The following is a 15576-nucleotide window of genomic DNA, read 5'->3' as shown; positions in this document are numbered from 1 at the left end:
ACACATAGACACAAACACCACATACACACACACACACACACACACACAGAGAGAGAGAGAGAGAGAGAGAGAGAGAGAGAGAGAGTCTAAAGGGAAACACAGCAGTGCCCAGAAAACTACCTCAAATATGTTTCTTTCAAAGCTGCCAGCTGGGAGGCCTCTTCATCAGTTGGAAGCAGATCAAGCCTGCTTCCTTTTATTGCAACTTCCACCCTTCTAGAATTTCTCCTTCTCTATGGTTCAGGCCATAGGGACATTAATCCCTATTCAAATGAACGTTCAAGGTTCTTCCTTCATTAAAAAGAGAAAAATCTCTCTCAATTCCCAAAGCAGCCGTCTGTGCATTCCCAGGAAGGGAGGGGAACACTCTGACATGGGTTTGGAGGCTGCCTCAAGTTTCCTCACCTGGCTCCCTCTTGTTGGAAAGCAGAAATATGACCCTTCCTTCCCTCCTCCCCGAGGGCCCTCCCTCCAACAGTTTTAATAAGCATTGATTATTTCAGTCCCAGGGTGCAGCTGTCCTGTGAATTGTCCAGTCAGGGTTATGGGGTGGGAGCCAAGGATGGAGTATAGTGCCCAGGTCTCTGGAATAAAGCTAGCCCAGTCCCTCCCCCACCACCTGGCCCAGCATCAAGGAGTTGGGGAGGAGGCTACTTCTCTGGCTGAGGCCAGGGTGGCAGAAGCACTTTTTAAAAAATGAGCATATATGGAAGCTGGAGAGATGGCTCAGTGGTTAAGAACACTGGTTGTTCTTGCAGAAGACCCAGATTCGAATCCCAGCACCTACATGGCAGCTAACAACTGTCCGTAACTCCAGTCCCAGGGGATCTAACAGCCTCTTCTGACCTCCGCAGGCATTGCACAACATGGGTGGCACTTACCTACATGCAGGCAATACACACATACACATAAAATAAAAATAACAAAATTTTTAAAAAGTTTTTAAAAATGAGCATATCAAGTAATGGGTTTTGTCGTGGCTCTTTTATACATACTCTGCTGTTATTGGTCCTCCTCCCCCACAGCCCTCCCCAGTTCCCTTGGCCCTTCCTGCTGGTCCCCTTTCTCCCCATACTGGCTCTGGCTCTGCCTTCTGCTTTCAAGCCGCATGTATACTTTACCCTCTTCCTCACTCTAGATCTCTTCTTCCTCTCTCATGGTCCCCTTTCTAGTTTCACAATCTCCTCTCTCTCTCTCTCTCTCTCTCTCTCTCTCTCTCTTTCTCTCTCTCTCTCTCTGTCTCTCTCTCCATATATATATCTTGGAGGAGTTGGGAGAGGATATGATAAAATACATTGTATGAAGATCTCAAAGAATTAATAAAAATATTTTAAAAATTAAAACCTGCAAATGTCATGATTAATTTTTCTTTATGGCTGAATAAAACTCTATTGTGTATATATATATTACATTTTCTTTCTCCATTTATCTCTTAATGAACACAAAAATTCATTAAGAAGATCATACATCATGGCCAACTTGGTTTTATCCCAGGGTGGTTCAATATACACAGATCAATACATGTAATACAATATAAATAGACTTAAGGACAGAAATAATATGATCATCTTAATAGACACAGAAAAGGTATTAGACAAAGTTCAACAACCTTCATGATAAAAGCCCCCCAAAAACTAGGAACAGAAGAACATATTTCAACATAATAAAGGCTACATATGCAAACCTATAGCCAACAGTATACTAAATGGAAAAAAGGAAAAGCTGCCTCTAAAATCTGGAACAGGACAGTAGTAACCACTTTCTCTGTTCTTATTCAATGTAATCCTTGAAGTTTTAGCTACAGCACTGAGACAAAAGAAAGAAATAAGGGGACACAAATAAGGAAGGACGAAGTCAAAAGATCACTATTTGTAGATGACAGGATCCTATACTTAAAATACCTGAAAGATTCTATTGGAAACTCTTAGTTCTCTAAATATTTGCAAAGTAGCAGAATGCAAACTCAACATACAAAGATCAATAAAAGCTTTTCTACATAATAATGAACATGCTGAGAATGAAATGAGGAAAGAAAATCCCATTCACAATAGTTTCAAAAGTTTAAATGCCTAGAAATAAACCTAACCTAGGAGGTGAAAGAGTTCCACATGAAAACTTTAAGATAATGAAGAGGGAAGTTGAAGAAGATTCTAGAAGTTGCTTAGAATTTCCATGATCATATTCCATGGCAGAATTAATATTGTGAAAATGGCCATATTACAAAAAAAAACCCCACACATACACACAACTATGTGCAGTTCTATATAATCCCCCTGAAAATGCCAAAGGCATGCTTCACAGATCTAGGAAAAATTCTAAAATACATATGAAAATGCAAAAATCCTACATAGCTAAATCAATCTTAAACAACAACAAAGAAACAAGTGTTGAAAGTATCATAAAACCTGATCACAAATTATACTTCAGAGTCATAGTGACAAAGACAGCATTGTTCTGACACTGAAACAGGCATGTCGGCAATGGAACAGAAGTGAGGAATAAACCCACACAGCTATAGCTAGCAAATTTTTGACAAGGGTGTCAAAATATACCTTTGGAAAAATGACAGCTGCTTCAGAAAATGGTGCTGGGAAAACTACATATCCAGGAGCAAAAGAATGAAATTAGATATATATCTCTCACCTAGCACAAAAATCAACCCAAGGTGAATCAAAGGCCTTAAAATAAGACCTGAAATGTTGAAAATGCTAAAGAAAAACACAAGGGAAACACTTTAAGATATAGGCATAGACGAGAAGTTTCTGACAACACAAGAAATAACCCCAAGACTTGACAAATGGGAGTACATGAAATTACAAAGTTTCTGTACAGCAAAGAAACTATCATCAGAGTGAAGAGGCAATTGACAAAATGGGAGAAAATCTTTGTCAACTACATTTCGGACAGATATTTGCAAGAGGTATAGCAAAATATATAGAATATAAAAAAACTACAAAAATTCAAATCTTCCAGCCAATAGATGGGCTAATAAATTGAATAGACAGTTCTCAGAGGATGAAACATAAATAAAAGGCTGATGAGAGGGCTCAGTAGGTGAAGGTGCTTGCTGCCAAACCTGATGGCCTGAGTTCAAGCCCCAGGACCCACATGATAGAGAGAACTAACTCCTGTCTTCCAACTTTCACATATAAGCTGTGGTGCCCTGCTCCTCAACATGTACAAGTAAATATAACAAGTGAAGGCTTCTGAGAGTTGATGGGAGATTATTTTTTAAAGAAACATAAATGACCAATACATATTTTTAAAGTGTTCAATATCCTTAGCCATCAGGAAATGCAAATTTAAGCTATTTTGAGATTCCATATCACCCCAGTCAGAATGGTGAACATCAGGAAAGCAAATGACAAGTGCTGTCCAGGATGTGGGGAAAAAGGAACCCTTATTCGGTGTTGGTAGGAGTGTAAACTGGTGTAGCCGCCATGGAAATCAGTGTGGAGGTTTCTCAAAAAACTAAAAATAGAACTGCCATATGACCCAGTGATATTACTACTGGTTACATACCTTAAGAACTTACTCTAAGCCCTCTCACAGAGACTTGTATATTCATGTTTATCGCTACATTATTCAGAATACCTAAGAGATTGGAACCAAGCAGGAACACTTTTTGAGCAATCTGCCTAGGGTCAAGCTGCCTAGGGGAAGCTGTGAGAAACAGAACAAAGGCAGGGTTAGAGGCTGTGCTGGCTAGCTTTAGTGTCAACTTGACACACCTGGGTTGAGGGAGCCTCAATTGGGGAACTGCCTTCATTGGACTGGCCTATGGCCATGTTCATGGGGCACCTTCTTGATTGTTGTGTGATGTGGGAGAGCCCAGCCCACTGTGGGCGGTGCCACCCCTGAGCAGGTAGGCCTGTGTTGCATAAGAAAGCAGGCTGAGCAGGGGCCAGGAGAGCAAGTCAGTAAGCAGCATTCCTCCATGGCCTGTGCTCCAGCTCCTGCCTCCAGGTTCCGGCCCTGAGTTCCTACCTTGGGCTCTCTGATGAACTGTGACCCAGGAGATGTAAGCCAAATAAACCCTTTCCTCCCCAAGTTGGTACTGGTCAGCGTGTTTTGTCACAGCAATGGAGAGACAAACTAGGACAGAGGCAGAGCTGCCTGTTCTCTGTGCTAGGAATTCAGGCCTCTCTAAGACTCTAAGTCAAGGATCCCTAAAATTATACCTCTGGAAATTATCATCAGGCTCCTTCTCTGTTTAAAATGTGCTTGGACATTATTTGAGGACAGAAAGGGAGCTTTATCTGTAGGAGGTGTTTGGGAAATGTTGATTGAGTCAATGCATGCATGAATGAATGACACTCTGGAAAGCAGAAGTTTTGGGGCTTTCAGGGGAAGTGGGTAGGATATCATGAGGCGGGGGGAAGTGGCACCAAGTCAAACCCTGTCACATCACAGTTGTTTATACCACCAGACCAGCCAGGGAAGCAACAGCAGATGATCTGGTCCTTGTTCTCCAAGAGCATGACTCTTAGCACATAAGTACCATTTGTGTAACTCATGCTGAGTCCTGCTCTAAGAACTTGGGACAATTGTCCTCTGAGGATGTGACACACTCAGAAGGGTCAAAGCTGAACTTCAGAGGCTTTTACTCAAGGGCTCTGATTGGCTCTCAGTGGCAGAAATTCCCTTTCACAAATTAAATTTTGTGCTCTGCCAGACTCACCCTAAACTGTTCTGCTTGTGTCAGTTGAATGAAATCCTCTAGTGATGAGAAGAAGCAATTCCTCATTTCAATTGAGGAATCACAGGCACAGAGGTGACTCTAGGTTTTCTCTCAGACTTCATCACCATCATCTGGAGCCTCGTTGCTGCTCCCTCCCTCTCAGGTAGGGGCACTGAGTAGCTTTTAAAAGATTTTAAGATGATGACAGCATGTGGTCAAGTCTAGGAGCCATGGAACAAAGCTCTCCCTGGTTTGAAGGTGCAGAGCCTGTGCCAGGCTGTTTCTGGGCCACACCGGTCAAATTTTATCACCATGACTCCCAAGAAGCTACTGGAATTCTCTTTTGGTGCTTAGGCTGTACTGACCATGAAGCCATTGAGTGTAAGGACCTGAACTTCAGCATGTTCAAACGAAAGGCAAGCTTTTGCAATCTTTGGTAATAGTCAAATGAGGTAAATCCCCTATACCAGGGATTATCTCAGTCATCTCTGTTGAGTTTCAGTTCTGTGGGCCTCATAGCAATGAGAAAAAATCATTTCATTGCAGGTCTGGGATACCACTGTGAAACAGAGCACAGTCACACTGTAGAACTGTCCTCTAGAAACTTAAGAGGGGAAACTCAGTGTGAGCTCAGAGGGCCAATGGCTCTTGAGACACCTATGACAAGTATGACTGAACTCACGCCAGAACATTTATGGGTACTGCTTCCTTGAGCAAATAAACCTGTGTAAAATAGGATGGCTGCCAGATGTGGAGGTTACAACTGTAATCCCAACACTCAGGAGTTAAAGAAGGAGGATCGAGAGTCCAAGGTTAGCCTGGGCTATATAGCAAGACCTTCACTGTCTCAGAAAACAAAATGAAACAAAACATCAGAAGTGCTAGACAGCCAGCGAGATGGCTCTGAGGGTAGAAGTATTGTCGATAAGCCTGATGACCCAAGTTCCACCCCCCAACCCTAGAGTTGTCTTCTTACTACCACACATGCGTTGTAATAGCACACAGGCATATGTATACACAAACACAGATACTGACACACACACACACACACACACACACACACACACACACAAATAAATGTAATAAAAAAATTTTAAAAAGGAATGGACTGAATCCATAGACAAAAACAAGTGAGAGTCATACATTCAAGTTCCCATATATGTGTAGACAGCACAGACATTGCTGAAGGCCAAGGCCAGTTATATGACATTATCAGGAAAGTCATGTATATAGGTGCATTAATTTGCATCTAGTTTAGAAAGTCCACAGAGGGCCTATACCTTCTTATTAGGCATGTTTTCAAGTTTGGAATATCAGAGTTGCCCCATTCAATTTGTTCTGTGGATGGATCGTTTATTGACTGGTGAATTACTGCTGTCTTAGGGTTCCTGCTCCAGGAAGGGCAGGCTGTGGCCAGGCCAGCTTCTTGCCCCTGCTCCCTGAGTGCTCATGTCTTGCCTCTAGTAGGATGGGGAAGCATGGAGGGAGGGTGAGATTGAAAGTTCTACTCCAGGTGGATCCCCTCCAAGCTAGGAGTGGATGGAGGAACCTTCCAAGTGGAACAAAAGCGAGCACAGCGTGCCTCCTTCTCCCAACCAGGGTTGAGCCTCACAGAGGGAGAGTGAAATCATGCTTCAATCCTGAATGTCATCCACTGAAGATAAACTCCCCTTTCAGAAGAATTACTCATTGCACTCTATCACAGTACCTCGGGGTCCATCAGTATTCAAATTTATTAAGTAATGACATGTAGAATGTATGATATCAAAGGCTGGTTTCATCACCCCATTCCCCAAGCTATTTTTTCTTGTTTTTTTTTTTTTAAATTTGCTTATTCATGAGGAGTCTAGCAAATTAAAAATCAACACACACACATGCACACGTGTGTGAGTGCACACACATAGACACACACACACACACACCAAAAGAAAACCCTTCGTGGAAGTTGCTATATGGCGGCTTCAGAAAGGAAAAACACGATCTCTGACTAATATGAAGGAGACTCCAAATTGCTCTTGGCAACAATCTCTCAACCCCATTCCCCTCCCTCTATTCATCTCTCCAGTTCCCAGCCAAAGGAAAACAAACTGAACAGCCCTCTCCCTGGCCCAACCTGTGGGGCTGCACGGCTGAGCAGGGCTGAGCAAACAAACATCCCTGTGCAATTATACACCTGTGTAATTGCTGTAAACATGGGACAGCCAGCCGGGTACTTACCACCCTCATCCAGCCAATCATCTCAGTATTAGGAAGAAGATGCCTGTATGCTGGCAGCAGGATATCAAAAGGGAATGCAATCTGATCTAGTGACCTCAAGCTCAGAGAGTTTTTTGTTTTTTTTTTTTTTTCCTTAAGAAAAGGAAGAAGATGCTTTATCCTTCTGGCCAGAGTGCTGTGAGTTCCATAGAGGGATGCCCTGAGAACATCTCCCAGCCAGGCTGGAACTGTGAGATTTATCAGCTCATGGTCCCCACGGAAGTAACAGTTAATGTTAGAGGTAGTTATCTTATATTCATTACACCATTCAAGATGGAAGAAGAGTTAACAGGCCAGATCCTAGAATATTTATGGCTTCTCTGTCTCAAACATCCATCTGACATTGTTCTATTAGGATGCCTAGGTCTAGTCAGCTAACAGAAAGACAGATTGGAAATGTCAGGAGGTGGCATCAGAGATAAATCATGTAGGGATCTTTTCAGTTGAGCCCAGAAACCACCATGTCAGGTCAGTGTGAGCTGCTTTGAGAACCATGGATGGTTAGGACACCAGAATTCTTAGTCCTGGCTTTCCTATCAAGTCCCACAACAGTGGGCAAGCTCATGTCCCACAGTAAGCTCAGGGGTTTGGAGCTGCTCATGAACATTGAGAGTGTGGGGTATACCATCCTGGCCACCGAGGACATGGCTGGTGTGTCAGGAGTGTGACATTTGGGGTAGTTCTTAGCCAGCCTAGTACTGCTCCAGAGAGGGCTACTTCTCTCAGAAACTGCATGGGGATTCTTGTCATCTCCAGCTCCAAAATTACAGGCTCATTTCAGAACCCACAGTTTAAACCCTAAACCCCCTGAACAGCAAGGGCTCCACTGCCTTCCTGGGTGATGGAGAATTAGGTCCAAAATGCTTCTTGCATGGCCACCACTCCTGGCAACTTTCCTGGAAGGCTGTCTCACAATCCACTCCCTGACAGCCTACCCTGCAGTGGGCTCCCCTGATATGTCTCAATTCCAATCACAAGGCACTCCCTGGATCCAAGTCCTGCATGACTGACCCTCTTCATAATGGAGAAATCCACATTGCATTTGGCTAAGATGACCCAACTTCTATCCCAAACTTCTCCTTGCATCCTTAAGGGAGAAAAATAGAAAAACCCTGAGTCTGTAAGGGAGGCTGTGCTCTCCTCTAGATCCTGGGCTTTGAGAAGGCGCCCACCTCCCCCAGCCCCAGGCTCTGTGTGTGTGTGTGTGTGTGTGTGTGTGTGTGTGTTCTCTCAGGTTTGTTCTCTAATAAAAATGCTTGCTTTTCTTTCTTGATTTTTAGTCTTCCTTCATTTCCTTCCCGCTTTCTATTTCTTTATACTGGGCATTTGGAGCAGAGTCTGATCATGCTGTATGCACTCCTTGAGCAGGGACAAGGCCTTGTGACTACAGCATGGTGATGATTATTAGCGCCTATCACCACCTTCCCCCTGCCTTCTCTTCACTCAGGTTTCCTGCTGCCACTTTTATGGCATCTTCCCATCCACAGCCTCTCTTGGTCCACTGAACCCCAGTGAAGGACATGCATTCCTTTTACTACTCCTACCAACAGAGGCCAGGACCTGGCTAATTTCATTTACTGAGGGATGCCCAGTACTTAGCATAGTGCCCAGAAGCACAACGCACAACATACGTAGCACTCACATACCATTTTATATTGTAGCATAACAGACTCCTCAATTATGGCATAAGATTCTAAGAGATGTGGGCTATTATGGGGTAGCTCTGAATTTAGGCTCATAGTTTACTTACTCATTTTGGGCCTCAGTTTCCTCTTCTGCAAAGTGGAGCTAGTGATTCACATCCAACAGGGCTAGTGTATTACAGATGTGTGCCAAGTGCAGTCTGGTACGGTGTGATCTCTTGAGGCTCCACCCCTTTTCTCTGGCTTTGCAGTCTCTGCTTTATCTCCCACACTGGCACTCACCAGGCAGGACAGGCCTCCTGCTCTGAAGCCTCCCAGCCTTTGCTCTCTAGGTCTTCCTAATTCAAGTTCCTGCTCCCATGTCACCTTCCTTTTAAAACCCATCTTGAATTCCTCCAGCAGTCAGTAAGGAGACTTCCCACTCATTTCCTGGACTTCACTTAGAGCCACATAAGGCTTATCTATGGGCTTCTCCATCTGTCCATCTACTAGTGCTGGATGCCCCTGGGACAGTGGGTGGAGTCCAACCCCAGTCCTCTGTGCATCTCCCAGCAGGACTCAGAAAGGTCATATGGATCCGAATCTACCAGTTGTGGTAGATTCTGCCACAGAAGCTGAGGCCACAAGACCTGGTTGGTATAGATGCCCACTGCTCTGAGTATGGGGCCCTGGTTGGACTCCTGTGCTATCTCTGGTGTGATTTTGGAGAACTTGTCCCACCTAGCCTCTTACCTATAGAATGGAATGGATCAAGGTAGTGGTGGTTTGGCAGAATTTAGGAAATAGCACCATAGAAATACTACACCTACCCAGAGAGGCTCAGCTTTTTGGAAGAGCAGCTTTCTTTCCTCATTCCGTTTACTTTGGGCTTTAAGGGGACATGGCAGCATTACCCAGGCTGCTTTTCACTCCTGGACACCCATCCAGAAGGGGCTTTGGAGGAGTGAACCAGTAAAAACAGGGGGAAGAAGTGGATCTAAAACTTAAACCCCACAAAGTTCACCACAATCCCTCACTCATCTCCACTACCACTTGGGTTCCCATCCTCCCTCCACTTCCAAATATCTTCCATTTAATCTGGAGAAAACTGCCTAATTACTTCGATCACTTCCTTTACATTTCAAAATCCCGCAATTAGATTGGAAGTGGTTTGACCCCAGTTAGCAGCAGAACAGCTCAGAAGCAGGACCAGCTGCTAAACGAAACAGGGCAGCTGCCCACTGCCCACAGGTCTTTCAGGCAGCCATAGTCCTGGCGATAGAGGCCAGGCACCAGGAGGCACCAAGACTACAGGACCCAGCAGTGAATGCACCACGTGGGAGCGGGTGGTGGACTGCTCTTTCCAGCCTCCTGCCTAGGCCAAGCCCAAGCGCCCTCCCGCCAGGGACCCAGGGTGAAGCTGGCCAGGGCACCAGAGAAGCGGGGAGGAGGGGTTCCTTCAAGCAATTCCCCCTCCCTCCCCACACCAGACCACAGAGCTGCAAGACCCCAGCTTGACCTGCTCATCCGTGGAGTTTTCTCCACCTGACCACTCAGGGTCGAGAGTAGAAACGTCCCCTTCCACCCTTCAGCTCTTGAGTCAAGCCTAGGGTCCCCGACTAGACTCCTTCTAGCAAGCCTTTAGCAACATCTGCGGATTCCCTTTCTTTTCTGCCTACGTCTTAGACCATGACTTCTGCCAAACTGCTGGTTCTGTCCCCCGAAGTTTTGCATTTGACACCCGGGAAGACCAAGTTGCATTTTTCCTTGTGGGGAGGGGGTGTAATTTAAACTAGCAATGTTTGCCCGCAACTGCCTTTCGGAGTCCCCTTGACATTCTCCCTAACGGAGGCTGAGAAGAGGGCACACAATCCCGGGAAGCAGAGAGTCGCCCAGAGTTCCAGGGTTCTGTCTGTTCCAGGTTGGGCGGGAGGAGCTTGGCTGGAAGCCCCTGCGCCCGCTTCCAGACCCGCAGGGGTCTGAAACGCCGCACCCCGGACCGGCCGGCGCCACCTCGGCCACCGCGTCCCCACGGCGTCCAGCTAAAGTCCCCGCAGCTCCTGGTGCCCGCGGAGCTCGTCCAGACGCCCAGCAGGGCTCTCCGGAACGCCTCCCCACCGCCCGGCCCGGCCCGGGTGCCCTGGAGCCGGGATCACAGCCTCATCCCCAGCTAAAGCCGCCTCAGACCCACCTGGCTTCCCCCGGGACGCCTCGCTGGTGACCCGGCTGTGTCCTGAGGGCCGCCAGGGTCCGACGCTGGGATCCACGCGACAGCGCTGCTCCGGGAGCTTGCAACAACCAGCGAGAGGTTGTCATTGATTCGCGCTGGGCGAGTTAAGCCATTCCAGGAGTGGTTTGGAGTGAGCGCTCCCACCCCTCCCTCCAACCAGAAGTACTTGGCAGGCAGCCCTTTTGGTCCACCTGTACTGCTAAGCACAGGACAAGCACCAATTTCACCAGTGGCTTTTTCTGCTTCACTTCAGAACGTGTAAATCAGCTCTTTGGGGAAGGTAACACGGTGGGGGAGCTTTTCTTTTCTCCTTTTTTTTTTTTTTTCCCTCCTGGGTCTCTCCTACTCCTCTATTTTTCTCTAATATTTCACAAAATGCCTTACCACTTATCTCCAGGCAAGGGAGGCTTTTTATTATTATTGTTTTATTCAATTCTCTGTGTCTGTGTTTTATTTTTAGAGGCAATTTTGTTTCCATTTGCCTGAAACCTGAGCCCAATAAAATTACTAGAATTATATGTTTTCTCCTTAAAGGATTGTGAGTGTAACTTAACCAAATCAAACATTGCACAGCAATCATTCAAATGACAAAAGGAAGAAGGTGCAGGTGGTGAGCAGAATGCAACTCCTGGGATCCACAGGGCCTGGCCTGGTGGGGTCATGAGGCCTAAGGAGGGGGCACCCACTGCTACCTCTCCACATCCGCAAACATTCACTTTACAATCTGACTCAATGCCAACCAGGGATTCTAGTCATCCACCACCATCACAGAGGTGTGGCCCAGCACCCTCTCCCCAGCCTGTCGTTCAAATCTTATACCACACCCTTTTTGTAAACTAGCAACTGGGAGTCTCCGGCTGGCTGACTCTGTCAGTTCCCCTTCCCCTGGCGCTGTCTGGTCACCTGGAGGAAATTGCTGTTAACTCCTGTTAATTGTTGTTCTCAGGAATGGGAGAGGAGTCAGGGAGGGGTTCTTTGCTGACCAGCTGCTCCATGTGTCACAAACCACAGGAGACCACTAGATGGTTGGCCTCCTATGGCCCTGTCTCTCTCCCAAGGACAGGCCATAAGCCTTAGAGAATCTGGCATAACCCATGAAGAGATGGAGCTGGGTTCATGAGCTGCAGAGCCCTCAAAAGATGTTTCCACTAAAATATCATCTTCATCAGGTAGCCCCTGAAATTGAGTGTTAATGATTCATGCCTTCTTGGGGTGTGCCCTGTGGATAGCCCACCCCAGATGGACAGGAAGAATCTCTCTGTAGTTCTCCCTGAAACTGATAAAACCCATAGGGCTGGGGGCAGGAGTTCCCATATAACCTGGAATGAACTTATCAGCTCCTCCAGGCATTAGCAGGAGAGCCCAGCAGGCAGCACAGGAGAAGAGCTAGTGTGCTGGGGAACAGAGGGTGGGAGCACTAGGATAGGGAACTGGATAATAAGGGAAAGAAGGGAACACTTCATCAGAGCAGATAGTTTTCAAGAGTGAATGACATCATCATGGCTGTCATCGTCATCGTTATCAAAAACCATATACTCAAGCTGGGCGCAGTGGTGCACATCTTTAACCCCAGCACTCAAGAGGCAGAGGCAAGTGGATTTCTGTGAAATCCAGGCCAGTCAGGTCTACATAGTTAGTTCCAGAATAGTCAGGGCTACAAGGAGATTCTGTCCCAAGAAAAACAAAAACAAAAAAACCCCCAAACCAAACAACAACAACAACCCCCCACATATTCCTAGGAAAAAAGCTAAAGAATGAAAAGTCAAATCCTTTTGTCCACAAAGTCACTAGTTATATAAATTTCTGATCGAGGGGAACTATGTGCTACTCCCAGACCTGGGCAGGTAAAAGTACCAAAACAAGATCTTGATGGACTTGGTACCAGTCTGGAAATGTTTGTTGTGCACCCACCCAAGGGGGTTGCCTCAGCAGCCATGAGTGGGGAGAGTATGGTGAGAGCCACTGGGCCTCCTCTGTGGGTCAGATAAAGCAAAGGAAGACTGGAAAGTGTGGTACAAAGTGCATAAAAGCAGCATCCCCTAAGGAGTGGGATGTGACTTCTGCAGTGGCCAAGAGCCCAGAACAGTTAGAAGGCAGGATTATGTGAACAGGGCTCCAGGGGGAGGTGAGCCAGGCAGGCCAGAAGTTTATGCAGCTGTGAGCAGGAGGGCATGTGGGTGGAACATGGGGAAGTGAAGGCTGTAGGTGGAGCCACAGTCAAGTGGACAGGTGGCCTGGCTCAAAGGGTCTTCTCAATGGGTCAAATATCAGGCTAGGGTCTGTAGGGTGGAGCCAGTTTATGGACACAGCTTCAGTACAGGGTGGGACCTGCTTTTCAGAGAGGCAAGCTTGGGACACCTTTTCAAAGCCAGCTGGAGCAGGTTATAGGCTGAGAGGGGGGCAGGGAAGGGAGAGAGAATGGACAGAGGGGATTTGAGAGGGCTGTGGTAGGAAGGAGTGGGAGAAAGGAGGTGACTGCCTCTCCTCAACAGGGCTCTAGCCAGTTCTGGAGGGACTGTCTGAGTAGGCCAAAGGGTGGTGCCAGGGCCACTACTATTGCAGCCAAGAGCCTGGGGGAGAGCTGGCTACTGTCCAGCCCACCCGCTGGGTCCTGCAGTGGACAGTCAGTGTCACGCCTCCCTCCTTCTTAATCACTGTGTGTGCCCTGCTGTGACACTCCCTTTGGAATAGCTTTGGGCGAAAAAAAAAAAATGGGGAGCACCACCCCTCCAGCCTCATTCTGTGCCAGCTGCCTCCTGGGAACAGGAACATAAAGGCAAGTCAGAGAAGATGGGGTGGGCAGAGGGGGCATAAGGGAGGCTCCCAAAGCCACACAGAAGGGGGCCTGGGCAGGGCAGACTCTAGACCTGTGATTGTACATTTCCTTGTCAGCTGGTTCCTTCCTCTTTCTGGCCCTCTGTGGCCCCTCCCTCTTACCCAGCTCCTCTGCTCTCTCCCTTCTGCCCTCCACCATCTGGTTTCCACCCCTCACTCTTGCCCTGCCTTCCCACATCAGGTCAGCCAGAGCACTGGAAAGCACGCTAGCTTCACAGGCATCCTGACTCCTGTTGTCCCTCAAGCCACCTCTGCTACAATCCTGGGCTCCTACCTCAGCCAATGGCTCTGGACATGCAGAAGCCCTACAGGCAAATGAGCTACTGTCCTTACCTGAAACCCAGGCAGGGCCTGCTTGTTGCTGTGCTAGGGGGGCGCACACAGGCAGCTTTCATGCACAAGCCACACAGGGGCACACTGTTTGCATGCACAGATATAAAGAGAGGGACTCATACCTGAGCTGTGTACCCCAAATACAGCAACACATCTGCTGAGAGTCTAGTCCCTCACTGAGTCCTCACAGCAACACTACAAGGCAGCTCCCACTGCATTCCCATTACACTGAGGAGAAAACTGGGGCTCTAAGAAATCTAACTTGTTCAAGGTAACACTGCATAATTCACAAAACTGGTCGCTAGACCTCGTTCTTCATGGCCCTGGTGCCTGAAGGCCACCTTGGGGTTCAAACCCTAGCTCTATGTCTACTTATACTATTGGTTCCCTAAAGAGCTGAGCTTGGCCCATGTGTGTCTCAGTTTCTCCACCTGATGGACATGAGTAATGTCTCTTGCTGGTCTCAGAGGGTATTATTATCCAGAAGGTTGGACCTGGACACAGCTCTGGAGATTGCCCTTGGCACCGGGAAACTAGTGCCATTCAAGTTGGAGGTAACTTCTTTGTCAAATCTTGCCCCCTGACTTGTCCATAGCTAAATCTCCCACTAGTAAGTCTGTTTCTACTATAGATTGCAAACTTATTCTTTCTGCCACTACTTCCCAGACCATGCCCCTAAGCCCTCACATTGACTTCTGCAAGGACCTCTTAGTCCATCTCCCTGACCCCTTCCTGCCTTGTTCCTCAGCTCCATACCACATGGCTGTCCACATAATCTGATTAAAATAAGAATCTGGTGCTGGTGGGATAGCTCAGTAGTAGAGTGCTTGCCTAGCATACATGAGGTCCTAGATTCAATCACCAGCACTGGGGGATAAAAATGAGGTCATGTGCAGGACACTTGCAATGTTCTGCCGCCTGTACACCAAGACCATAAGACATCGCAAATCTCTCTCCAAACTGCACCCCCTCCATACTCCTGTCACAGGCAGATGGGTCACATTCCCTTTCTTTCCTGCTATGGGACTTGGTTTTGATTCTCTGACTTGAAATGCTCTCCCCCATCTCAGGTCTCACAGAAACCTCGCCTCCTCAGAGAGGGCTTTCCACACCACACGGATAAATCAGGAACTTCCCCTTCTTGCCGGTCCTACATCTCAGGCCTTTGATCAAAGCACCATGTCACTTACATACTTTATTTTATTGCATGCTTCTGTTGATCACATTCTTTGTCCCTCCTCTGGAATAGAGGCTCCCTGAGGGTGAGGAGCCAGTATCTTTCATGCCTGGTATGGGGGCTGCTGAGTGAGATAGTTGCTGATTGAGAGAACTCACAGTCTGGAAAGCACAAGGGTTGGAAAGAACTTGGCTTTGCCACTGGCACGCTGTGTGCTCCTGAGGCTCTTCTGTGTCCTTGGTGGTGTCGTGTGTCTCTCTAGAGCCACACCCTCACCCCTGTAAATGGGAACCATGCACACAATGATGAGCACCAAGTCCTTCCAGCATGGATACCCCACAATCAGGCCTGCTCTCATCCCACAAGAACTTGCCGAAGGGGATGACAAACAAGAGGAATCCTGGCTACAGTGCTCTGGGTTTGGCTGTAGGAAGGCTTGAAA

General features: G+C 47.2%; 1 protein-coding gene across 5 annotated transcripts in view; it reads right to left on the bottom strand.

The window, feature by feature from the left end:
- The window catches only part of Zbtb7c (zinc finger and BTB domain containing 7C), a 393754-nt gene that overhangs the window by 81455 nt on the left and 296723 nt on the right, over positions 1–15576 (bottom strand). The window contains exon 1 of one of the 5 annotated variants that reach the window (XM_008825892.3): positions 10751–11192. The exons of the other annotated variants lie outside the window; for them this stretch is intronic. Coding sequence (XP_008824114.1) covers positions 10751–10875 — 125 coding nt within the window. The 5' untranslated portion in view covers positions 10876–11192. Of the gene's footprint in view, positions 1–10750; positions 11193–15576 lie in introns of those variants that run through there. 5 annotated transcript variants of the gene reach the window in all.

Source organism: Nannospalax galili, unplaced genomic scaffold (assembly GCF_000622305.1).
Source record: "Nannospalax galili isolate Female #2095 unplaced genomic scaffold, S.galili_v1.0 scaffold169, whole genome shotgun sequence".
Taxonomy (NCBI): domain Eukaryota; kingdom Metazoa; phylum Chordata; class Mammalia; order Rodentia; family Spalacidae; genus Nannospalax; species Nannospalax galili.
This window is presented reverse-complemented; position numbering and strand designations above follow the sequence as displayed.